The sequence below is a fragment of the Ambystoma mexicanum genome, chromosome 5p (assembly GCF_040938575.1).
Source record: "Ambystoma mexicanum isolate Mex_15411 chromosome 5p, UKY_AmexF1_1, whole genome shotgun sequence".
NCBI lineage: Eukaryota > Metazoa > Chordata > Amphibia > Caudata > Ambystomatidae > Ambystoma > Ambystoma mexicanum.
Window position 1 is genome coordinate 935,168,387 of NC_090930.1, and position 27,029 is coordinate 935,195,415.

The 27,029-nt window shown below is 44.5% G+C and overlaps 1 protein-coding gene across 1 annotated transcript in view; it reads right to left on the minus strand.

The window, feature by feature from the left end:
- The window catches only part of NAPG (NSF attachment protein gamma), a 307,511-nt gene that overhangs the window by 213,171 nt on the left and 67,311 nt on the right, over nt 1-27,029 (minus strand). The window contains exons 4-5 of the mRNA XM_069613376.1: nt 22,810-22,827; nt 10,697-10,727 (exon numbers count right to left, since the gene is read on the minus strand). Coding sequence (XP_069469477.1) covers nt 10,697-10,727; nt 22,810-22,827 — 49 coding nt within the window. The remainder of the gene's footprint in view (nt 1-10,696; nt 10,728-22,809; nt 22,828-27,029) is intronic.

Below are 27,029 nucleotides of genomic sequence, written 5' to 3' on the forward strand. Positions count from 1 at the left end.
TCTCAGTTCCCCTCAATTTCGAACCATGAAACTAGCATTTGTTAATTCTTTCTATATGGGTCTACCCTCAGAAAACCTAAAATCACTCCAAAGTACCCAAAAAGATGTGTACTCAACCTTAGCCTCAGGACCATAACACTCAACTGGCTTTCAAATCAAAACTCAAAATCCTAAACATTACCCACAAGACCATCCACTCTTCTAGCCCCTCGTGCCTCCAAACATTCCTTAAGCTTGCCACCCCACGCAGATACCCACGGTCATTGGATAGGACTAAACTAAGCCCGATCAAATTCCCGCACAAAAAACACCATGACAAAACATTCTCTTCCACTTCTATGGGACAACTACCATACTACATCTCACAAGAACCCAAATGAAACACATTCAAAAATCTATCCAATGGCTGGTACTCTGCCAACTTTCAATTACAAACCTACCACCACCTGCTTCAACCTTCTTAAACCCAACATTTCACCCTCATAAATCCACTCCCTCCTTCATCCAAACACCCATTTTTTTCAAATATATAAGCAATTAAGACGCATCATAGATGTCCTTCCCTGTTGCTCCTCTTCCACCTTGGTTAACACGACCCCTACTACCCTTTTTCTCCCTCCTTCCTTCCTTCCATGTCCCCTTTACCACAGCAGCAGTTTCAGACCCCTTAGAACCTCCACCTCTTCAGTAAACTGCACTTACTCTCATTCCAATCCGATCCTATCCTCTTCAGTCCTCTACCTGCTCACACGTCTCCCCTCTATGTTTCCTAAGCAATTCTGGAACATACTCTCTTGTGCCTAATAAAATGTCAATGGTCTGTACATTCTCTTACATACTGGATACAACCAGGTGACTTTGGCGCTTTGAAGTACTCATGCGATCAAGACGCCAGTTTAAGAACTAATTAAATTAAAATATGAAAATTATGCTCTTTTTTACACCTCCAATTGTCCATCTATTCATGTTTTTTCCCTCATTCTTCACTCTTATATATCCATTCTGCCTAGTATATGTCATTTAAAATGAAAGCAAAATACCCCCCTTAAACGTTCCAATGATGAGGAATGCAAAGAATTGGCCCTACACTTCCAAGCAAGCTTTTTCCAAAGGCAATCAGTACCTCATATCAATACCCTCAAATCACTGTTTCTTTGTAGTCTACATCTGCCACTTGTTCTTCCCACACTTCCCTTTCCCTCTCCCTCTCTACCTTTTCCTCTGCATCAATCTCTCACTACAGTATCCCTCTCTCTGCTCCATCCACTGCCCACACCTTGCTACTGCAACTACCTGTGCTTTCAATCCTTTCATTCCCTTCCTCCCTGTACCTTCCTCCCTCCTGCTCGTTTCTCATTCAATCCTCTTGAACTTACCTTCTCTTGTTCCCTACATGCTTTACTGCCTACCTCCTCCTTAGTTTTCTCAAGTCTAGGAAAAAGCAGAAGGTATGTCAGAAGCTGGCAGATGCCATAGCTGCCCAGCCTCCATGCCCCCGGCATAACGCCTATGAAAGTTGGGAGCACCAGAGGTGGAGCAGGGAAGAGCTGCTCTGACCAGAGCACAAAGCACTCACTTCCCTTCCTGCCACCAAGACTTGCTACATACCTTTTCCTCCTGCATGCCCACCAGCAAGGAACTCAAAAGCCTGGAGAGCCATTAATAATCCATCCCCTGGGTGGTCCAGAGAGAAGTGTTGGGCAGAACAGGCAGATGTGTAAGGTGGCAATGGCCAGGGGCCTCCCACTAAGTTCCAAATATATTTTCTAGTGTATATTTAGCAAGAAACGTTGGCGCACAGACCCGAGGAAGGGGGAAGAGTTGGTTAACAAACTAGTTTAGGCACAGGAGGTGGATGGCTGGGTGCTAGGTATAGGCGCAGCGACATCACCAGGATAGCTCAAAGAGACTGGGGCACTGTAAAGACACAAGGAATCGAGAAGGAACTATCACAAAGGTAGCATTTATGTGAATTATGTAGAGACGCATTCTGTCTGATGGGCTAGCCACCCAGTCATCAGGTGAAAAGGATGACAAAATACAATCGTCCAACTGTGGACAGAGCTTGAAGGTAGAAGCTTACAGCTTGCTCAACTTTCACATATACCTAGACCCTACGCAAGTTTCCAGTTGGCTGGAGGAGCTTCTAGGATCTCCTCCTGGCAAAGGAGCTTCCTATCCATCATCAGAGCTTCAGACAGTCAGAGTCTTAGAGACAATAAACTACTGCCTGTCAGCTCTTCCTTGGTCAGCTTTGAGATTAGAGAGGTGAGCTACAGTACCCATTTATTATTTATTTATTACTAGCATTTATAGAGCGCACTGCAGCCCTTAGGCATTGTGGCGCTGTTACAAAGACTTGCTGGTTACAATGAAAGTGCTGAGCATATTGGTTACAGGCAGTAGCTGGCGTAATGGTTACAGGGCAGCTGCTTTAGTTAAGTGGTGACCGAAACATGATACACATGGAATATGCAAGGTTAAAGTAGAGATTAGTTGCAATTGAATTTGTATACATGCTTGACTTGAAAAGGATGCAGTGGATGTAGTTAACATTCATTACTTAGAGGTTATTGAAGCTGCATAGGGGCACAGCTGTGGGCTATGCTGGGCGAGCTTGAGAGGTTAGTTGGACAGAGTAGTCTTAAGGGGTGAGAGGTTAGTTGAACAGAGTAGTCTTGAGGGCTTTGCGAAAGATGAGGAGGGATGGTTCTGCTCTGAGTTCGCTAGGGAGAGCGTTCCATAGTTTGGGAGCAATGTGTGGGAAGCCTAGACCTCCGGCGTTAGCTCTTTTGATGAGTGGGACTTGCAGTTGGTTGGCAAAGTGACTTCTTTTGGGACGGGTCGAGCTGACTCTGTTGATAGTTTCAGCTAGATATGATGGCGCTGTGAGACTCATGCATTTATGCGCGATAGTTAGAATTTTGAATTTAATCCGTTCATTAATGGGTAGCCAGTGAGCAGCTCGCACAGCTGGAGTTATATGTGCTTTTTTGGGTATGCTGAGAGCTGAACGTAGTGCACGTAGTGCATTGTTTTGCACTTTATGGAGTCGGTTGAAGTTTTTGGCTGAGGTGCCTGCGAGGATGGCGTTACAGTAATCCAGCTTAGCTCTGATAGTGGCACGGGCGATGGAAAGGCAGTTTTGAGGGGAAAGGAAAGGTTTGATGGCATTAATGAGGTTAGTGGTGTGGGCTGAGGTCGAGGCAATGGCTCTGACCTGTCGTGTCATGGAGAGTGTGGAGTCTAAATTAGGGGTGTACTGAAATTCTGCTTCGAGTAAATATTTGGCCGAATTCCGGCTTAAAATTAGTTTTTAGGCTTCAGTAAAATACCTAATGGAATACTTACTCGAAGCCAAAGTTACACCACTACTCTGCACCAGCCCTTCTAACCTTTTAGCAAAAGGCACTGTGCTCTCAAGAGAACTCCAGATTCCCCGCAATCGGCATACTCCCAATCCCTTAGGGGGCTGCACACCATGTCATCACACTCTCTAAACAAAGGGGCGTTGTGCACAATGGAAGCACCAGACATCGGACACGAACATTGACGTGTAATACACACTGGGCCCCAGAAACAGATGTCTGAAGGGTTAAGGTAGAAAACACCCCTCCTATGGCCAAAGAATTACTTTTGTTTTCTTTTTTATGTAAACATGACATCACTCAACCACTCCCCCGCTAATGTGGACACAAGGAAACTGGCAATCAGAGCTTTGTAATAGCACAGGTATTTTTTTTAACATTTTTTTATTTTTGTTTTGGCAATCCCGTTCGGAGCAAGTGCAAACAGGGATGCGCACGGGATAGGACTGGGAATGCTTTTGTGGCAGGTGCTGTGCACCCTGCCGAAATGTGCGAGGTGCCTCACTTGGGGACTTGTGCGAGGTTGAGGACCCACCTCCCACCACCATTCCTCCCATGAAAGTACCAGTCTCGCTCCATGCTGTTAACCGCAGCACTGTGGGTCAGGACAGCGATCTGCTTTTGAAAGCAAATCTCAATTATGTGGGGAGACATGACCGGGGTGTCAGGAATAAGTGTGCATAAATTGTGTGGAAGTGAACAATTGTGCTTTATCAGTTTGTGTTCTTTAAATTGACCTGTGCCACAATTATGGCACACTGTGCTCAGCTCAAGCCTGGGATGATCGTTCACATGTTAAGCACTCGCAACATCGACTTCCTACAGGGCCGTGTGGACTCTTCACCCTTCGGCGATTGATATTCTCAAGTTCAGCCCCTTAGAAGGCCCAACCTTTTCAACTTGAAAGAAGCCTTGATTTGATGTAGGGGAGGTGCTGGGGAGAGGGAGTAATGGCATCTTTTAAAATGCAGATTTGAGTTTTTCACCCAGGATGGACAGCTGCACCGCGCTCAGACCCCTGCAGGGACCAGACGGCCCCAGGCAGGTCATCCCCCTCCCATTCTACGAAAGTCCCAGGCCATTGCTCATAGTGTGCGTGGCTTTGGTCTCCCGAGGAGGCTGCAGGATTCCGGCAAAGCATCCAGCTGGGATATGGTGTCTGACCTAGCCACTGCACAGCACCCAGAGGTCAAGGGGCGAGGGAGGGCAGCTCAGAAAACTACTGTGCAGGGGTATGTGTATTCCTTACCACCGGCAGTGTACTCTCCTTCATACAGGAGCCACCATCACGCAGCAGTGTAACAGGCAGCTTCACCTGAAGTCAGGCAACCATGCTGAACACTTCCGCCTTCAAATATCAGGTGCTGTACACGAAAGCTGCGCTTCGCCTGTAATGAAGACACTGGTGACCAGACTTTTACTCTCCCATGTGCACAGCCGCCATCAGTGCAGAAGGCAGCAGCAGAGAGTCCCTTCAATACAGGCCAAAGTGGCAGGGCCAGAGGCTCCACCTTTTAAATATGACCGTCCACTTCTGCATGCCTATGGTCCGAAGGATCACTGGTGACTCGTTTGGATGCTCATACTCTTCCCTCGAAGTTAAAGAAAAAAAGTTCAGTTTTCTACTGTGAACCAACAGCAACTCACCCAATCCAACCCATCCTTTTCAGTGGAAAGTTCAAGTTGATCAAGCATTTATGACGGCACCAGGGGCCATTTAGCTGCAGGAGCAGACACCACCAACCTACCCAGCGGTGCCCAAATAGGTGCACACCGTGGAGATAGAGCATATAGAGAGCTACCGACGCAGCTCATTAAGTTAACCAGACCCAGACACCCGGAGTGACCATCTGCACAGACTTCACTTAGTCAAGGGTGGACCTCATTGCGCACCTCCACTAGCTGGCAGCAGTCTGTCCCATCTGGGATTTCTACTTTGTTAGTTCAGAAGACGCGGAACTCGGGGAGAACAGCCGCCGCATGTGGGGATATGCTGGAAGACAGAAGGTAAGTCGACCTGCTTGCATATGTGTGACACAAACCCCATGACGATCAAACCGTGCCCTGGGCTCTGCTGGGTACACAACCAGGGCAAATTGCACTGAAAGCAGCACTCTCTCCCTCCTCCTGTCTCCACCACCAGCAGTGCCCATAATGTCTCCATAATGACTCCTTCAGGGCCCTCCCCTTCCAAAGCTTAGTTACAACTATAATCTATTTAAAAGCATGCCCTTCAATGAAGTCCTGTCAAAACAAGCATTGGCAAAGCCAACAGTTTTGGCTTGTTATGCATGTCTTGACATTATGCATATCTTGACACATGTCCAGTAGTAATCTACTATTCGGTAACTATTCGGCACCGGCCGAATAGTTTTGTCAACTATTCGGTATTCAGCCAAATACTAAATGTACTATTCGGTACACCCCTAGTCTAAATAGACGCCAAGGGTTTTTACTGTGGAGGAGACGGGGATGATGGTGTTGTCGACCGTGAAGTTGTCATATTTTTTGTTAAGTTTGGGCAGGATTTCTTTTGGACCCAAGAGTATGATCTTGGTTGTTCACCGCTGTGGCAGAGGCCATTAATTGCCATCCAGGTTTGTATGGTGGTATAAATTTGAAGGAGGGTCGCTGCGTCTTGGTCGAAGTCACCAGAAAGGGAGAGCAGTACTTGTGTGTCGTCGGCATAGTTAGTGTATGCCCTGCTGAGCGAGTCCAGTAGGTCAAACAGTGGCTTGGTAAAAAGATTGTAGAGGGTGGGGGCAGTGCAGGATCCTTGGGGTACTCCGCAATGTATGATGTCAGGTGATGCGTTTGCCTGGTCGGAGTAGTCTTTCATGGCTCTGCCTTCGAGGAAGGAGGTTATCCAGGACGTTGCTTCTTTGGAGAAGTATGCTGCTTTGGAGAGGTGGGAGGTCAGGATGTTGTGATCTATGAGATCAAACGCAGCCGAGAGTTCTAGGAGGAGCAGAAGAGCTGGTTTGCCCTTGTCCATGATGTTGGTGATTTGGGTTTTAAGATCTAATAGGGTGGTTTCTGTCCCGTGACCTTTCCGGAAGCCTGATTGTTACCCATGATGTCCATTAAAAGAGTGAGGGGCACTCACAAGGGAGGGAAGGTGGGTTGCACTAACTGCCATGTGATGAGATCTTGTCTATTCAGCTAGAGACAAAGAACCGATTGGGAAGACATATTTGACGGTAGTCGCAGGCCTTGTGAAAAGCAAATTCCAAACGACTGATCTTGTTGGAATTACCCGGACACACTTAAGTCTCTGGGTAAAGAGTTTTTCTTGAACTTTCTGCTTTCTTGGCTGCATCTTTGGTAGCTTGAGGCCAGGAGTGGTAGGCACCAGCTGGGACTGCACAAGACATGGCATCCAAGTCCACTTTCCTCAAAGGCCCAGACCATCAAGCAAACAGGATTCCACCTTCTGATGTCCAAAGCCTTCTCATTCAACCTCTTAGGGGATTGGCTCTACTGCCCACCAGCCCACTCACTCTCTACTCCACAAATCACCACGTGCTCATCCCTATGGGAATTCCTATTTCCATCCTTTATTCCTCTATTCCCTTGTGCTTCACTTGGACACTTTGCTAAGTGCTCATTCCTATTTAGCTCCAGCCTTCCCCCTTTTCAGACTCCGGGTTCATCCTATTACAATTTACTCCTTAGTCCCCACTGGGCCCGATGGGACTGGAAAGAAGAGAGCTGCTTCTTGTCAAACACTTCTGTCCCATCTCTAAGGGACTGTCACAAGGCAACACACGTTTAAAATCTTTACTGTGACAACGTAAAAGAGCACATGTTCATGTACCAGATGATGAGATCCTATCAGTTGGTATGTCTATACTGTTTCCATTCCATTAAGTGTGACCACAAGGAAAACGTTGAAAACACATTGTTCCCACGGACAGACCATATTGGGTAAATGAGCAGCCATCATCCACTCTCCTTTTCCGAATTTACAACACAGTGGCATTACCTTCTCCCGGACATGCATAAGGCACAGTGCCTCATGCAGGTCTGGGGGAATAAAAAGCCCCTACCCAGTAATGGGCTTTGGCAAGGGTGGAGATTCATAAAATCCTGGAATTCGTCTGTGGTTGGAACCTGTGAATGCAAAGGGCCCAACGTTAACTAGGGTGGCTAAAACAACATTGTGAAAGAACCCTGTGGTTCAGTCCCAATCCTTGCTGAAATCAGATCCTTTGGCAAGAGGAAAACTTCAGTTTCAGTGTGCAATTCCCCTTGAGGTCTGGGAGATATGCACACTGGAGACAATACGTTACCATATGCCGGAAAGCTGGAGATAGCCACTGGAGGAGCAAATAAAGGAATGGAGTTCACTGTGAAAGCAGACCAGCCATTGGCAGTCGAGGCCGAACAGGGGTGATGTCCAAGATGTAACCAAAGAGGAGGTGTCATTACGCCTGGGTTAAGATGGCTGCTAGGCCTCATAGCGCATCAGAGAGTGACAGAAAAACAGTGGGTGGGGCATGTGGGGTTCAACCATGCAGCCAATCCAAACATCCGTCACAAAGGCACACAATTGATAACCTTTCAGATTCAAACAAAGAAGGAGAATAGTCTGGGCTTGTAAAAGGCCGAGCCAAGAGAGGAGAAATGCCATCAAAGAAGGAAGGAGAGCACACAGAGGCTTCAGCAGCAGAACAAGGAGACTGAAGGAGATGCTAAGAACCAGGAAGGATCACATCTTAGAGATCTAGTGTCTCTTGGAAGGGCTGAACTGCAAGAACTAATGAATGGTCTAGGAGTTGGACCGGGAGAGGCCACATATCTTGTATACACGAGAAGGACATGCCATAGCTTAAGGGTAAGAAGGGCACCATATCCCAGAAGGAGAAGGGGTCAGGTACTGTGAGTGAGGGCATAAGGAAGAGGTCACTTGGTGATCAAGAAGATCACCCAAACCTTCATAATGAATTGAGGCACTATAACCGCCGGATCAGGAAACAGTGTACACACTGCAACCTGGGAGCCATATCCTTGTGAAGTGTACTTGAGGCAAATAAGCAGTGAGCACTATATCCTGGAAACAGAGTTTTGAGGAGAGAATCTGCTGTGTGCTATATGAGACTAAGTTGTGTTTAGAGAAGCTGGTGGAGAACAGAATCCAAACGAAAGGGATTAAAACAAGAACTGGTTTTGCAAAGAAATATAGAATGGTAGCACAAAAAGGAAACTTAGCGAAGGAAACCATAGAAGGGTGAGAAGATTGCAAGATGATGGATAACCTTTGTATATATCAGGTGGGAACAAAGGCCACCATGGAGAAGATAGATCAAGAATACAATTTTTGGTATTGAAAAAATACAGGCATAACCAGAAGGTGGGGACAGAGAATTGACAATAAAAGAGAGAGACGGTCATGTAATTTTCAATCGTAAAGCTACAATACTGTGTTTTAACAAGGACAAAAAAACTAAGTTTACATGTGAGTAGGACTCATAGAAGGCTTCATGAGTGTGAGGCTGTTATAATACTGATCGCTGCATAAATGTTTTAACAGATTAAAAAAATGATACATTGGATTAAAACATGCAATGATTTATGTTCTGTACTAGATAATGGATTCAGAATGATGGTCCTAATTTGAGAAAACAAGTAGTTACAACAATGATATGAATATTCAAATATTAATGACAAAATATGGTGGCAACGAAGAGTCATGTGAGTAGACAACAAGACAGTACTTAGCATGAACAGAAAGTATTCCAGTCTATCCGTATGATATGATCTGCATTACCGCATTGCAACTCCTTATCATCCATGTCTCTCTGGTACGTATTGCACTCCATCTCAATGGAAGATGGCTGTATCCTGCCCAGGGCACGGCAACACACACATCTGCAATAATTCACTACTCAGACTCATAACGCACATCACCTCTGCCACTAGAATACAGCTAAATCCCATTAAATAATGTGGTGTAGCTGGGCACATAATCAGTCTGCTTGACTGGCATACTCTTCCGACAATCTATCAATGCATCCATCCACTAGCCAGATGTCCATGGGTCGCTAGGAGCGACTTAATCGGCTTTGGAGGATAAAACAAACACAAAATTGTGCTGTGTTTGCACATGGATGAAAGAAACCCATCGGAATCATATAACACGCCTCTTATTACACATAGGATAGCAATAGGCTTCCATCTAGTAGTTAGCTCTGAGTACTACCGTTTTTTTTATTCAAAAAAGGGGCATCGAGGGGCGTTCCTGTCACACTATTTATATCTTATGTGTACAAGGACCCATGACTTCACGCACCGACATCCTTTCAAGATGAAATGTAGAATTGGTTTGTGAATATGGGCTCGAACACAGTGTCTATCAGCAGATGAACGCCTGAAAGAGCTGTGTTGGCTGGGAGTGCTAATGTGCCAATTGTTCAGAAAGTGTATAGATTGACGCCTTAAAAATCTACGGAGTTTGCCACTGCAGCTAATATTTTAATGAAGACCTTTGGGCTACATTCCCTCAGAGCAGGGTTTTGTAGTGGTAATACTCACCAAGCCCCAATAATTGGAGAGACGCTTTGCGAAGAGATATTTGGAGCTTCGTGTCCCGTAGTCTTACTAGCTAATGCAATTTGCTTAAACCAAAGGCACGTTTTTGTGCACTGGTCTGGCCAAATATTCATTAATGGGTTTCAAATCTACAATGAATAATTTTTGGTGAAAAGCATTAGTAAAAAGCCCCATAGCAAGACCCTCTGTAAAGCATTACATGGCATTTGGAGGGGTGAAGCTTTAAACACATGGGATCCTATTGGCATTTTAAAGGAATATGTGTATTTATTAAGCTGACAACCTACGAATCCTCTGATTAAAATAACAGGCACTGAAGTGAACCGGGGCATGCACTTTGACTGTAGCAGGAAGGCGGGCATCTAGGTATTTGTTGCTTGGAGCAGGCATACGATTTGCTATGTTGTTGAATGCACACTTTTTTTTAAAGGAAACTGTGATGGGTCATCTTTCAGGGATACGTTGATCAATGTCTTATGCAAATCTCTAAAGCAAAGGAGTTTTATTTGGGTTTTATCAAAATACTGTGGCGAGCTTCCTCCGTTCTAAATTCCAATACGTTTTCTAAGCCAAAAAATTTACCAATGAGGGATACATTAAACGAACTGGTCTAAAGTTGTAAATGCTAAAAGAGTCTAGTCACAAGAAATAAGTCAGGGCTACTAAACCAATGTAACTTTCTATGTGAAGCTAAGAAGACATCCTCATCTAATAGGTAAGGAAAACAAAAGTAGTAAAAGTAACTAAGCTTGAAAGAAACGTTTAAAACTACTAACCTTCAGCATCATCCCAGCTTGTTCATAGGCCCTGCAAAAGGGAGAAATGAAATTAAAAATAGGAACATAATATTGTAATCAACTGAACTGCTATAAAAGCTCATATTTATGATGCGATTGGATGAACCATACAAATAAAAAGCAGTTCTTTATCAAATAAAAACCTGGCATCAACCCTTGAACAGGGCTAAAATATAAGAGGCTGAAAGAGAAGAACAAGTTACTTATCCCTGGTAACGTTCTTTCGACTGGATGCTCCTCCAGCGTATTCCTCATCTTTGACACTTCGTTGTCCCAGCTTCAGCTGCTTCTGAAAAAAAAATTCCACTCGCCAGAGGGCGCCGTCCGTCGGGCTGATGTCCCTCGAAGGCCTCCATCGAGGGTGACATCAGGGATTATATATAGCACGCACGGCGCCAGTTGGTTTCAGTTGTTTTTCCTCCTCCTTTTGAGGCAGAGATGCCCATAAATACGGGCATGACAGTACTCAACCTTGGTGGAGCAAAAGCTGTAATAGCATGGGAAATACTACAGGGAAGTAGGTTGGGAAGGCGATGAGGAATATGTTGGAGGAACATCCAGTCGAAAGAACGTTACCAGGGTTAAGTAACTTGTTCTTTGAATGGATTGTGTTTCTGAGCCATTTTACCACGTTACACGCGTGTGTATGGACGCACAAGATAAATGTATACCCCTTTCATGATGTCTCACGGCTCACATGGACTGGTGGACCAGTTCCGCCTGAAAATCATATATACCTGCATCTTCGCTAAAGAAGAGCAGGTCGTCATAGGAGTAACAGCATGAGACGAAGCTAGGGGTATATTAATTTAAGCTAAAATATGGACTCTATATAATTGCAGCAATTAGAAAAGCAAATTTATGTTAATATATCAGTGTCTCCCTCAAAAAAAAAGTTCACCCTTTGGACAAAAATAAAATAAACAACCAACCATGAAGTAACTGGTGTCATACAAGATATGTGATGCCGGCCAGGAGAATAAACACATCACCAACTATCTTCATTTACAAAAAAAAAAGAGAAAATAAGCCTGAAGAGAGGCAACTAATGCGATACAATTAGCAATATATGGCTCCATGTGGCTTCTACAAGGTATGTGAAAACGTCATTATGGCAAACTCCTCACTCTACTACCAATGAACCCATAGAGGCAGTGTAACTAAAGAGATACCCTGTATGTTTTTCCAACAGTGTATAACACCGGCCCCATTAAAAGGAGCACGATTCAAGATTCCTGTCCCTGTTCCTGTCTACCAAATTAAAGTTAGTAGACCAGACCAATCAGCAACTAATGGTATCTTGAAAATCATACTTAATGGTCAAACTGACCCAATGTCTTGTCTGTTTTTAATATTTGTAGAGCACTTCAAAAGGAAGGGTTAGAAGACTAAAGCTTGATCAAAAACCATCACCTGTCCTGACAAAGGCCACTCTAAATCATCGGGAAAACCTACACAAGGATGGGGTTTATCCCATTATAATAGGCCGAAACGCAGTGCATCGACACATTATTTTGAAAAACATCCAATATGAATTAAGAAATGTATAGAAGTAACGGACATTTAGTACTTCAAGGAGACATAGAACAGCAATGAAGAGACAATAAGCAGCTATGCATTCACTTTCTTTTGTGCAAAAATAGATAAACTGTATGCCAACTGGAAATAGACTTTTGATACTGAAAGTCCCGTTATAGTAAGAAATTACATCATGCTAGTACCTGACTGCTCTCAAAGTTTTTCAACTGCTCCTTACAAATGTGTTTAACAACAAAGCTTCATTTCTTGAAAACAACCTTTATCATATTGTTGTAGCACTCATGATCAGGTGGTATAATGAGAAAGCCAGTCTGTGTTCTGTATAGTAACCCATTAATAATGTTTTGCATTTGTGCTAATCAGGTTGTCAATTATGCTTTTAAATATTAGAATGTGTAACAAGGAAATTACTTTGTGAAATAAATTAACCCACAGTTTCCTATACACAACTAAAAAGGCTTGGAGTCTTTACCTGATGACACAAGGTCATCTGTTTGTTACAGTTTGTGGTCTGAATACCAATAAAATACAGGAGAAGGAGGTAGTCTGTGTTTCCTATGTGTTTTATATTGCTTTTCACCCTATTAGAACACAGACCACTCGACGACAACATTTTTTGGGTGTGACCTACGATATAATGCACTCAGAAATTGCCAAAATTATCCACCTAGATAAGGTCTATTTGGTAACAGCCTGACCTAGTTTGTGTCCCGTATACCCTATGAACGACTGATCGTCAAACCGAATTTTGGATGTTCTTGAAATGTAAAAGCTTAATGCCCTTCTAGGATCTAACTTATGAAGTCTTTCTTCCTCCTTACCAGGGTGAGGTGGAGGGTAGAAGGAAGGCAGGACAATTTTCTGGTTCAAATGTAAATCCAAAATGATTTTCGTTAAGAATGAAGGTTTGACCTTCAAGACAACCTTGTCCTTGTAGAAGACTGTAAAGGGTGGCTTTACTGACAGTACCTGCAACTCGCTCACTCTGCATGCTGATGTGAGAGCAACCAATAAAATGGTTTTAAGGGTTAACAACCTTAGAGGGCACCTGTGCAAGGGCTCAAAGGGTGTACACATTAAGAATTTTAACACCAAAGTTAGGTCCCAAACTGGAAACTGGAAGGGATATGGAGGATACACATTAGTGAGTCCTTTTAGAAACTGAGTTACTAGAGGGAGTTTGAAATAAGAACATTGCTCTGACGATTGCTCAAAAATGGATAGCGCCGCCAGATAGCCTTTAATGGTACTAATCTGGAGCCCCAAATTGGCTAAGGATAGAAGAAAGGACAGTAGATCCAGTGTTTTACACAGGAAAGGAGCCACATTCCTTTCTTTGCACCAGTTGCAAAACTTGTTCCAACGGCACAAAGATTTTGTTGCTGGTCTTCCAGCCGAAAGCAACACCTCCATAATGTAATCTGGGAGGTCCCAATCCTTATAGCTCAATCTCTCAGAAACCAAGCGTGAAGGTTGAGAATATTGACCTCTGGATGGAGAACCCAAGCCTACCCTTGTGAGAGAAGATCCTCTCTCTGGGGAAGACGTATCGGAGGACAGATGGACATGTTGAGAAGGTCTGGGTACCAATTCCTCCTGGCCCAATCCTGTGCAATTATGATCATGTGTTTCCTGAACTTTCTCAACCTCCAGATCATGTGAGGAATGACGGGGACTGCAGGAAACGCATGCAAGAGTGGAAACTTGAGTGGAAACTTCCAGTCCACCACGTGCGCGTCTCCTAGAGCTCCCCTTGGGGGAAATTCCCTGGAGCAGTACAGTTTGCACTTCCGGTTGGTCTCAGTCGCAAACAGATCCACTTGAGGGGTTCCCCAAAGGGTGAAGACCTCTTGAAGGACTTCCTGAGCTAGTTCCCACTCATGGAAGCCTGTGCTCTGCCTTCTCAGATCGTCCGCTGCTGTGTTCTGAGCACCCAGCACTGTGTTCTCCTCTCCAGCTAGGTGAACTTCCGATAGAGCGATTAATTCTTGAATTGCCCAGTACCAAAGCTGCATTGCCTCTCTGTACAGTGGTAGTGACCCTACACCTCCTCTCTTGTTGAAATAGTGCATAGCCACGGTGTTGTTCGTCCATATCAGGACATTCTTTCCACGTACAGAGGGCAGGAAGGCCTTCAGCGCTAGCCTGATTGCCCTCAGCTCCAAAAGATTGATATGTAGTTAGGACTCTGATGGAGACCAACGATTGCTGTCTGTCAGATCGTTGTTGTGGGCTCCCCACCCCGTGAGGGAGTCGTCCATCACTACTGTGATCTCCGGCCATGGTTGCCAAAGGGTTCCACCTTCAGAATATTTTCCTCACAGGCTCACCACAGAATATCCTGTGAGATCCTGGCCGGAATCTGAAGTCGGTCCGACATCTTTCCTAAGAATTGGGACCATTGAGTTCTTAGAGCCCATTGGAGGGACCTCATTCTCAGGCGGGCTTCTGAAACCAGAAAAATGCAGGATGGCATGAGGCCGAGCAACCTCAAGAAAATCGAAGGCCGGAAGATTCTGGGCACTCTGAAATTTGGATACCATCTGAAGAATGTCTTGAGCCCTCACCTTGGGAGGAGAGCACTTTCCCAAGGATTTGTCTAGTACAGCGCTGATGTATTGGAGCTGTTGGAAGGGTGTAATATGGGACTTCTTGTAATTGAGGGAGAAGCCCAATCTGTGAAGGGAGTGGCAGGTGACGTTGAGATGATCCCAGGCTTGTTCGGGAGAATGCGCCCTGATCAGCCAATCGTCCAGGTAGGGGTAAACATGAATCCCTCCCTCTCCTGAGGTTCTCTGCCACTACCACCATCAGTTTGGTGAAGACCCTCGGGAGGAGGTTAGCCCGAAAGCAGAACCCAAAACTGCAAACCTCAGGTATTTTCTGTGCTTGAGATGGATTGGCACATGAAAATAACAAACCCTGTAATTGGAGGGCCTGGAGGTTCTGTGAAAGTGTGACCATCTTGAATGTGTTCTTCCTGAATAAACTGTTCAAGCATTGCATGTCCAAGATGGGTTTCAGTCATCCGTCCTTTTTGGGGATCAAAAAATATGGGGAGTACCATCCCTTGTTCCTCTCCGCTACAGGTATTGGTACTATAGCACCTTTCTCTAGCAGGTTTAAAACTTCCTGCACAAGGAGCGTGTCCCAAATCATCAAAGAGCAGCTCCCAAGTGTATTGTTTTGAGGTCTTCTTATAAAAGGAAGGCAGTAAACATGGGCTACGGTTTCCAGAGCCCAAGCATCCGAAGTAATGGCTCGCCATTCTTTTAAATGCTGAGACAGTCTGCCCACCCCCCACTGGTGAACTGTGATCCAAGACCTCAAAGCGGTTTTGAGGCAGCTGCTGCAGTGGCCAAAGGCAAAGAGGCTGCTGCTTGAGCTGGCTTGGCACTTTTACCTCGTTCACCATGAGGGATGTTTCTCTGGCCTCTTTGACTGGCCATTCCTCTCGCCCTTCCAACTGAGGAGTAGTAGCAAAAAGATCTACCCCTCCAAGATTGACCACTAGTACGAAAATGCTGAGGTTGCCTAACAGCGGCACCTAAAAACTTGGCTCCCGCCTTAGAGGTCTGCAACTTCTCAAGGCTCTTGTCAGCCTTGCTGCCAAAGAGATTAGACCCGTCAAAAGGCATGTTGAGAAGTCTCGACTACACATCTGGTGCAAACCCGACTTTCTCAACCACGCATGTCTGCGTATTACACTGCTGGTCCCATGGATCTGCTGACTCTATCCGCGGTATCCAACCCTCATTAAATGGATTCACAATTAGCTTCCTTGCTGTCCTTAATGACAGCTAAGAAGCCATCCCTTTCTTGCCCCTCAGGAATATGCTCTGCCGCCATGGATATGCAATCCCACAGAGTGTACAAAAATTTTGCCAGGGCACAGGTGGAGTTGGCCGATTTCAGCGCCATGCTCCCAGCTGAAAATACTTTTCTTGCCCATCCATCTACACATTTGTCGTCCCTATCAGGAGGAATGGTAGGGTACGCTGCCTGCTTTGACGTTGCTGTAGCTGTCTGCACCACCAGACTCTCCGGAGTGGGGTGTTTCGACAGGTAGTCAGGGTCACTACTTGAGGGGGAAGTATTTTGATATGAAATTTTTATTAACTTCCGGATTAGTATCCAGAGTTTCCCAATTTCCAGCCACCCTTTTCTGCAAAGCCATATGGAATGGCAATAGTGGGTCCGTTTGAGGACCTTTATCTAAGATATCAGTTAAATAGTCCTGTTCATAAGGGAGTGGTGGTGTGCTCCATCCTAGGTATTCTACAACCCTAGACATGAGTGGTCTGTACGGAGCGTCGGCATGTTCGCCAGGTTCAGGCCTACCGAATTCAAGCTCAGGTGAAGTATCGACTCCACTCGCCGACTGCAAATTATTATATAGATCTTTAATTCTAGATTCCAATGAAATCAAACACTCTGGAACATTAGCCGTTCCATATTGGAGTCCAAAAGGAGCATCCTTCCCATCAGAGTGTTCTTCATCTTCATAAATTGAAGAGAGTGATTTTACTCCTTTCTGGGTAAAGGAGTATAATTCTTTTCAGATGCAGTTGGTATAGGCTTTGATGGCGTCAAAGGCTTTTTTGGCGCCAATTGAGGAGAGATGCCTGGCTTCGATAGAACAGCTAGCGTATGCGGCATAGCTGTCTTTGAAATTGTTGACGTTTTGGTCCTTCGTCAACGGAGGCTTACCAGCTTTCGAAGACACTTTGGCATCGTCTTCTTTAATGGTGTCGAGGGTCTCTATGGTGTCTAGGATCTCAATCTTTGCTGGTGATTTACATCATGAGAGGGCCTCGAGGGCTTTCGATGTTTATCAGGCTGTTTTCCCGGGCTCGAGGGCGTGCAAGATTTTGGACGAGACCTATCCTTACCGGCTTGCTCGGAAGGCTTGGTAGAGGCATTACCCGGTTTCTCGAAAATGTTTAACATTTGCTTTCGGAAAGCTCCCCATTCTGCTGGGGTAGAATCTTTTGTGGTACATGCAACCCTTTCTGGTGAGTTGTTGGGGGAAGATGTTGAGGAAGGCGACCTCCGGTGCCGCCTCTTCAACCTTTTTGCCGACGACGAAGAGTGGTGAGAACCACTCCTGGACCTAGATCGCTTCGCCTTCTTTCTCCAAGGAGAGTCTCCTCTCGACTTGTCAGTCAAAGGCTTAGCAGGTCATGACTTGAGGGATTTGGGCAATTTTCTTACCTGGAGTTTCCCCTTTCACTGCATCAAGACATTTCCTGTGATGGATTGGCATTTCGAACAATTGCCCGTGTCATGGTCCTCGCCAAGACACCACAAGCAGACACGGTACAGGTCGGTGAGGGACATCTTAGACCCGCAGTCCCGGCAATTCTCGGTTCTCGATGTTGAAGGTGTAAAGGATGAAGATACTCTCAAAGGATTATTCGAAGATTTTATCAAAAAGAAGTCGTTAAGACTATGAGGCGCGCCGATTCTCTGATAAGAAGCAAAAGCTGTCACGGAAAAAAGGAACTGATGCCAACAGGCGCCATGCGTGCTATATATAATCCCTGATGACATCACCATCGACGGAGGCCGTCGAGGGACAGCGACTCTACACCATCGGCGCACAGCACCCTCTGCCAAGTGGAAAACGTTTTTCCAAAGCAGCTGAAGCTGGGACAATGAAGTGTCAAAGATGAGGAATATGTTGGAGGACACAATACATTCGAAATATGGAATGCAACTTAGATGCACTGAAAGAAAACTTTTACACTCCAAATATATTTTAAGAGGATTCAAATGCCAGCGTTTCATCTCCACTCGGACATCGCCACAGTGGATCATGGGTGCAATGCTAAGACTCGCAAAATCTAATAGCTCACTCGCATTGGCGAGGAGATATTATGAAGGTGCGTACCATTTGCATGGTACTCTAGCTTGCTTGCTAGTATGGTGATATTTGAAACTTAAGTACCCGGTATGCAAACGGGTTCTGTAGAAAGACAGGATAACACTGATCCTGTTGGTTGCTGCTCCGATTCGCTTATCACTTGATGTGCTTTGCACCCTGAAGTAAAATGTACTGAGAATGGGTCTGTGGGCTGGCTGACATACCCCGGAGCAGACGCTCGGAGGAGGCGAGAGTTGGTGTGCTGCTGCATACTGGGACCTCCTGTGCCCTCTCCCCACCTGTCGCCTCACCCTGGTGTGGTGCCGTTCGTTATGGTGCAGTGCAGTACAAATATCTTGGAAACAGTGCATCCTAGGACCTGGACCTTGAGTTTTGCTCCTTGTGTCGGGACCGGTCCTACGACCACATTGACGTTTCACCGATTTCAGGCAACCGTCTCATGTGTGAAGGTGCTGAAATCCAGGCAAAGGGGTTTCAAATGTCATGTAGCTAATAAGGTCCAGAGGGTCCTAACAGGTAACTATGTAAAAGTTGGTGCAGGCTGGTGAAATGGTGTGGAATTGTATACGGCACAATGTTATTCCAAGCCACAAACCAATTTTGACTTGTGCTGAAATCCATTTGAGCAAGGGAGGCGGGTCCAAATGTCATGTAGCCAGTAATGTCCGGCGGGTCCTTGCCAGTAACTATGCACAATTTGGTGCAGATTTGTGGAACGGTGTGGAATTGTATATGGATCAACGCTTTGCCACAAACCCACATACACATTTTGACTTTTGCTGAAATATGAGGAAAGGGGTGGGATGTCCAAATGTCATGCAGCCAGTAATGTCCGGAGGGCCCCAACAGGAAACTATGCATAATTTGGTGCAGATTAGTGGAATGGTGTGGAATTGTATAAGGAACAATGCTTCGCTGCAAATACCACCAAACACATTTTGACTTTTATATATAGAGATTTACTACAAACAAAAATATTCTGTTACCCATCCCCATTGTGCTAGTGCATTTGTCTTAGTTCGAGTATATGAACTAATGAACCCGCCATGCAGGTCTAGTGAGATTTGTAAGATTTTGCATGGCGGGTTCATAGATAGCTATGCTCTATTCACCACATTATCCTTAAAGATGTAATGCCTAAAGCACAAGTGTTGAGAATTGCACCATACTATACACCAACTATAATATGATCTAATCCATTCTTTGTACACGTCATGTAGCTCTGCTTAAGCCATAGCCATGACCAATGCATAAAATGGTAAATTTTTCAGCAATGAATCATGCCAGGGTTACCCTCTACAGATGTAACATTTAAATCATGTTCCTTATCGAGTAACCCTTATTCAATCACAAAAGCATTGAAAAGGTGAATTGGTCAATAATGCACTAATTTTAGTCTTCAGAGGTGCATGCTGGTGTAAATGGTACAACCTTTTCTCTTAAAATAATGAATGCAGAGGTATATTGAATGTTGTTGTGGTAGGACGCCACCTATATGTTTCAGTAATGTCAGCTCACAAGTCCTTCCACACCTTTTGAGCAGTCCCTTTGGTTACTCAGTTTTAGATATAACCGCAGAGCTATAATAGGGACACCTAGAATTGTTCCTCTGAGACATTTCTTTGACTCCCTTTAGGAAACCTCCTTTACCCCCAGTTTATGTACCATCTAGCCCCTGACCTAGGCTCCCGCACTTTTGCACTACTTACCATGGAACAAACCCTGAGTTTCTCTGAAGCAGAAACTGACCAAAGACTTGGTTAGCTCCCAATATCCAGTACACCAGGGTGCACCTGAGAAGACTAAATTTAGTGCATTGTTGACCAATTCACCTTTTCAATGCTTTTGTGATTGAATAAGGGTTACTCGATAAGGAACATGATTTAAATGTTACATCTGTAGACAGGGTTGGACTGGGACAAGAAATAGGCCCGGTCACCTAAAATAAAGTGGCCCACCCCTCGCCTCACGACCCTTGACCTCTGATGACATCACCAGAAGTGATGTCATTTGACCCCACAGCAAAGTAAACATCCCGGGAAGCAATGAAACGCGACCCTTCACCCCTTGACAAAACAGGAAGTGGCATCAAATAACATTGTCCCTAAGTACACTAAATTACTATGAATACAAGCAGAAGTCCAAGGCCAAATGTTATTGTATAGCACTTAAGCTTAAGCTCTTTTTTTATAGAACAAATATGCAAACAATATCACCCAACCTGTGTTGGTACTCATTTATCGACCTAAGAAGGATGAAAGGTTTTTTGAGAAGGAAAAAAAAATGGAACAAAGGAAATATTTTTTTTCTCAATTTTCTTTTCTTCCAAACCGGCCCAGGCATGGCCAGAAACCAGCCCCCACTCCCCAGGGACAGTTTCGGCCTGGTCACGGGCCGAAAGACCGAGGGGCCAATCCGACCCCGTCTGTAGAGGGTAACCCTGGCAGGATTCATTGCTGAGTAAGTGCCTTACATGCATGTATGAAGGCACATCAATGTTCATTTATAAGAAAACTGAATCAACTGTTATGTTTGTTCTTTCTGTTTTTTCTGTTCCCTTGTTTCTACAATAAGGTCTGCCATTTTCTAGGCAGGTGTTTCTCAACAAAACTACAAAATATTAAGGGGAATTATACCCAAGTTGGCTGAACATTAGCTAAATAAATATGTCAACAGTCACTATATATGTGCTCTCTTGCTCACATTTCTATTAAGCATGAATATACAGCCCCATTGATATTTGGCTTGCTAAATGGTACAACCTTTGCTCTTAAAATAATGAATGCAGAGGTATACTGAATGTTGTTGTGGTAGGACACCACCTATATGTTTCGTTAATTCAGCTGCAAGACTACATTAGTTACCATAGTCTTTGGAGGTGCTATGTATAAGGTGTGCAAACTCTTTGCGGCACACAGACAATCATCATTCAGGTTGTGGATAATAAACCACTATGCATGCTGGACTATGCCTACCAATAATTCTGTCTATCGCTGTGATGTAACAGCAGACCATGGAGCACTTTATTCTGGCCAAGAAAGTGGTGGTGGGAGGCACAGTCCTGGAAGCATTTTCTTCAACTCTTTCAGCAAGAAGCTTATTTATTCAGATTGATTGCGCCTAGTTCCCCTGTCTTACAATAAGCTGCCGTGCTCAGGCAGTCAATCTTGCATCGCATTTTCTACACCACATGGACATAGCCACTGAGGGATGTGCTTGGGCAAAGCTGCGTCTTCAGTCACCAATATGCTATTGACAACCAAATATACTTAATGTGTCATGCGGACTAAATCTCTGAGGTTTATTCTATATTCTACATTTTCTATTCTCAGACTTTCAATGGCTTGTCTTAAGTTTGAGACTCATGAGAATAATTAACTATTCCTTCCCTCCTCATGTTTGGAAACCTTTGATCAAGCATAGATCATGACGCATATTTAAAGAGGCAGTCTACGTCTCATCTTCCCACAAGCCACTCTGACTGCTAAATGCAACATTCCAACTTGAAGTATAATCAATGGCTACAAAAGGTTACAATCTTAACTGGCTCACCTTCTGGAACAAAAACTTTTTAAACACATGACGCATTGTTCATAATAGTCTTCCTCTTTGCCAACCATTGTCTTCATGACACCTTAATGGTGTGACCAATGAAAATAAGACTTGCAACTATGAGGAAATAATCATAGTAGAATAAAAACTAAGTACTTTCTACATCTCAGAATGCCATCACTTGTGTTTTTCTTTAACTAACATTGACACAGAGTGCCCATTTCCGTTATTTAATAACTCCTTTTGTGATGCTCAGCTCAGTATGAACTGCAGGGCACCATGGTTGCTTTTAACAGAGTAAAATTATTAGAGCACTTGCAATACCTCCTCTAGATCAAATAGCTGGGAAAATGAATGACCATAGAAAACACATCTGTAAATCTGCCCTGCGAGGCCGATGGATTTGGTTCTTCAGATCAGTCTTACCGAGTTAAGTGGTAACCTGTCTGATAATTATTTTAAAAAATACAGTGAAAAAGGATTTACCAATTAAAAATAGTTGCATTATTCTATTACAAGTGCTCTCTTGCTCTCTCACTCCAACTGAGTACTTAGTCTGGGAACGTTTCACTGATGGGACTTTTCAGGCTTGGTTTAACGAGGCAATGAGCAGTAATCCAACAGAGAAGAAAGAGAAGAACTATAATGTTGCTCGATAAATCATTCGAGGCCTGGGCCTTTTCCGTCCTTCATCCAGTAATCCCTGAAGGCCACAAAGTGTGGGAGGAGCCCATGTGTTATGACTAGAAAGAAAACGTGTCGGGGCTTGCCCTAAAGTATGTACTCTAAGGCAACAGCGTGGTTTCCCCAAGCACCTACATGTCCACCAATTTACAGCCTCGTATCGCCATGGTCGCTCATGTAGTTGACATAGCAGGTTAACACTCCTAGAGTGGAGAATGACTGATTCGCCTTACCAATGCTTCATTTCCAAGCTTTTAGCATTGGAGTATGTAAGTGTTATGCACAACCTCTGCTGTGAATCAAGAGCTTCACAATCGAGCTCAGACACATCAACAAGTTATCTCAATGTGCATAAGTCTCTCTGAATTCATACAATCACATCTTGCAATACACACAATCATACATCAAAATAACAGACATGGCTACTTACTTGGCAGCATGGAATAGACTGAAAGCAACAGAGCTATGGTCAAGGAAAAGAATAAGGCTATGAAAGGTTGGCAACTCTCATGCTTTCTTAAAACAGTGCACCAAGTGACATGCTAGTAGCGGTGGAATTCCAACTTGCAAAAAAAGATCAAAAATGTGGGGTTGCAGTGTGCTAAAAAGACATTTTAGAATATGTTCCATTGAAAATAATTAAACATTGTATCTTTTTGGGAGCATACGGATAACATTCTGTATTTGTTGATATTTGACAGGTATTTTACTATTTATTTGAGATTTGTACAGGACCATGCTAGGGTATGTCCTTTGCACCTTACACAACAGTTTACATGATATCACATTAATAGTTTTCTTTTTGCTGTAGGCTTTACAGAGGAAACAAATATCAAAATAAGACTATCAAACTTTTCAGGTTAGCATCATAAAATTGAAATTCCAGCCTATCACAGGTTTATTTTTTTAGGTTTAATTAAGCAATATATAGATTTCATTAATAAATTAAAAATGAGCAATGTGTGGAAAGACTTTCCATCTTTCTAATGAACTAAACCAGGGTTAAACGGGCAATCCACTCACTACGTCAGCTGTAGATCACCATGTATCTCCTGCCTCTGCAGTGACCGTTCTTTCCTTTCCTTGGGCTGGAGATGCACATATTTGTAAAAGCTCTATTATGAAATTGGAAGACTACATTGCTACAAAGGTAGGCTTGGGTGGGGTTTGTACGTATAACTAGATACAACATGAAAGACCGTATCATTCAGTACTAGCATTCGCTAATGTGTCCTCCTAAAAGGTATGCAGGTTATGCATTAGAGCCCTTTAACAGCAGAGACATGCATTTCTGAAAGCCAGTGTGCAATAGAAAACCACTTTAGTCTGTAGTTCCCTTTTTTTCCAAATTGAAGCTTAGTTTACGCATACACCTTCCAAGGGGAGTAGCATCAAGTTAGATCGCATTTCTATGTTGAGAGTAATATCCAGGAGGTATCAAATTTTCTTTTTTCAATGTAACATTTTATTGCCATTTATAAACAACAGAGGCTTCATTATTCTTTGTGACATGCTTTTGAGTGAAACATAGTAAACAAGAAAAGCAAAACATGCCTCAACTGAGGTAAAAAGAACAAAAAGACAAAAAGAAGGGGGAGAAAAGAATGGGGGTGAGTTCCGGGGTGGTCTGGGGCAGGAGTCGCGTCAGTCTCAAATAGAAGTTACAAGGTATGGGTGCTGTGGTTGCGTTAGGGTAGGCAGCCATGTGTGCCGGTCCAGGGGGCCGCTAGGATGTTAGTCCATTTTAGTCAGCCAGCAGAGCGCTGGAGGTTGTCTGGCCACTCCCGGGAATCTTTCCACAAAGTCCAGGAATGGGCCCAAGGTGCTGTGGAACTTGCTTTGCTTGCCCAGGCGTATGGCAGTAATTTTCTCCGCTGCAGCGATGTCCCAGCATTTGACCCACCACACAGGGATTGCTGGAACCTCCTGAAGTTTCCACAGCTTGGCGATTGAAATCTTGGCTGCGGTCAGTAGGTGTGTTTAGAGGTCCGCCAGGTTGCCGGTCATCGGGAACAGTCCTTCTCCCGTGTCTCCCAGTAGGACAATCCTGGGGTCCCACAGTATTGATAGGCCTGTGATCTGTCGGATTTGCTCCAGGACCTCCCTCGAGAACTTCTCTGCCTTCGGGCATTCCCAGAGGAGGTGGAACAACGTTCCTGTGTCCGTGCAGCCCCTCCAACAGTGGAGGATTTCTGGTGTCATGTACCACCTGTAACAGACCTTAATGGCTCCCTCTTTGTTCGTTACGCATTTAGAGGTCTTGTGGGTTCTTCTCCAGATGCGCTCCCAGCTGGTCCCGTCTAGTTCTCGGCCTAGGTCTCTCTCCGACCGTGTCATGTAGGGCTCCTTGGAGTTGGGGTCTGCCCTGTCCAGCAGCCTATACAGGATAGAGATTTTCCCCCTGGGTGGAGTCATTAGCGTGAGCTCCAGTGCTGACAGTTCTCTGCGCCCATGTATTCTCATGGAGTCATGTGACAACCAATGTCAGGGCTGGGTGTAGTGAAACCTCTCGGTTTCCGGAACCTGGAATTTCCTCTTGCAATGCTCGAAGGTGAGTAGAGAGTCTCCTTCGTAGAAATCTGCTACGCGCTGCAGGCCAACCGCCTTCCAATTAGAAAAAATGGAGAACCCTTGGCCTGGGGTGAAGTCTGGGTTCTCCCAGATCGGACAGAGTGGACCCACCGTGCTCCTGCAGTTCCACCTCCTTGCCGCCTGTTTCCAGCTGCTTACCGTGTTCCTGGTGGTCGAGAGGGGCCCGGCGTTAGGAGGATTTTTGGGCCATGCGATGTGTGGGAGGGATCCCAGTGGGTATTGGCTCCAGTCCTCCTCCAGCTGTAGCCAGCGGGGTTTGTTGATGCCAGGTTGCCACATGAATGCCGCCAAGAGCTGGGCGGCTAGGCAGTACCTTTCGACCTCAGGGACTCCCAGACCTCCGGACACAGGGCTCCTAAGTAAGACTTTCCTGGTTACTCGAGGCTTCTTGCCCCCACAAACAAATTTTTGAATATTTAAGAAAGAAAGCACTTTTCTGATGTTTCTTATTCAGGTTTACAGTTCTAAACTGCTCAGATGGGCATGTATGGTCTCTTTGCTTGCAGCCCCATTTAAAACTCACTCTGCAATCAAATAAGGGCCCCTGAAACAAATGCATACAACACTGCATTTCATAACATATGTCCATATACATTAACTAAAAAATAAAAACACAAACCAGTGCTCTCCTGGTTGAGCGCTAGGTCTTTTGTAACAACTTCACTACACAGCTGTAAGGCAAGTCTCATTAGAAAATGAAGATCGAATGTTATGTCAAAGCAGGAATGCTACTTTTCAGTGGCCCCATGCAAGTGCTTTCATATGGATACTCTCAATCCATTGGCTCTCCTGCATAGGGGATCTAGAGTCCATTGTTCAAAAGTGCAGAATTTCTACTAGATTGAGGTTTGCATGGAAAACTGAAAAAATGATTAGAATAGAGACGAGATACACTTGCGGTTTAGCATGGTCACTGAACAACATAGGGTTCAGAAACAGAGACTGTGGACCTCCCATATCTTCCCAGGTGTACATCACCAACAAAATGTCTCCCAACTAGGGGTTTGAGACTTTGTTCTTGTATTGGTCAGAAATCTATAATCTTTCTGATGAGACTTGGAGTATGTCCTAAGCCACTGTTATATACGGTCGCCATAACCGTACCATCTATATTTCATTGTCACGCCATAGCTCGCTATGGTCACCATTACCTCTAACCCACATGATTGTATCCTATTTATATTCAATGTTAAAGAGTATCTAGCAATAGGCGACAGTATTGCGATTATCCACAGGTTTTCTATGCCATGCACTTTCCCAGCATGGAGTTTCACTAGACTGCAATTTGGCAGGTTAAAAAACTAAAACAACGCAGCTTACTATCACAAGAAAGAATTAGTAAAAGCAGAGGTTTTGCTAGCATTAGCAAAACAATGTTCAGATACGGCTGTCAAAGAGGGCCATTTAACAGGAGTGAACCAACGAAGTGAATCATCAACTTGTGTCATTTGAATAAAGAAATCATTCATGCGGACACAAATCTCACAAGACTGAAACAAAATGCCTGTTTAGGAGAAGGTATATGTGAATGAACCGATATTGTTAACAACATAACTAAGGGGAATTCCCTTGTTCTCCAAAGCCCAGTAACAGATGCACTCATACTGAGCTCTGGTTTTCTTCCATCTGTAATTGAAAGGGTTATCTTGAGAGGGACTAAAGATGCAAAGGATTGGGTCTTAAAGAATCAGGGCATTACGTGCATATATAGCATTTGGAAAAGGCTGCAATTACTCTTTCCGAGGCCAGGAATTATTTGCCATTACATGGATGGATCAGAAATCTCCCCATTCTAATTCGTAAAATGAATGCACCAGGTAGTGAAATAAATAATCCCTGACCTGCGAGGCGATGGTATGTGGATTGCTGGGTGGTAACAGATTAAGCACTGCTTGGTCCTCAATGTGTAAAAAAAGAAAAGCCAGGGCCCAATGTTTTCTAGCACCCCCTGCTGCTCCCACCCACACATGCTCCCCATATTTGGGGTTGCAGTAGCAACACCCAATGGCCTTTTGGGGATAATGGGGGCACTACTCATGGCAGATATGTTATGTCGAT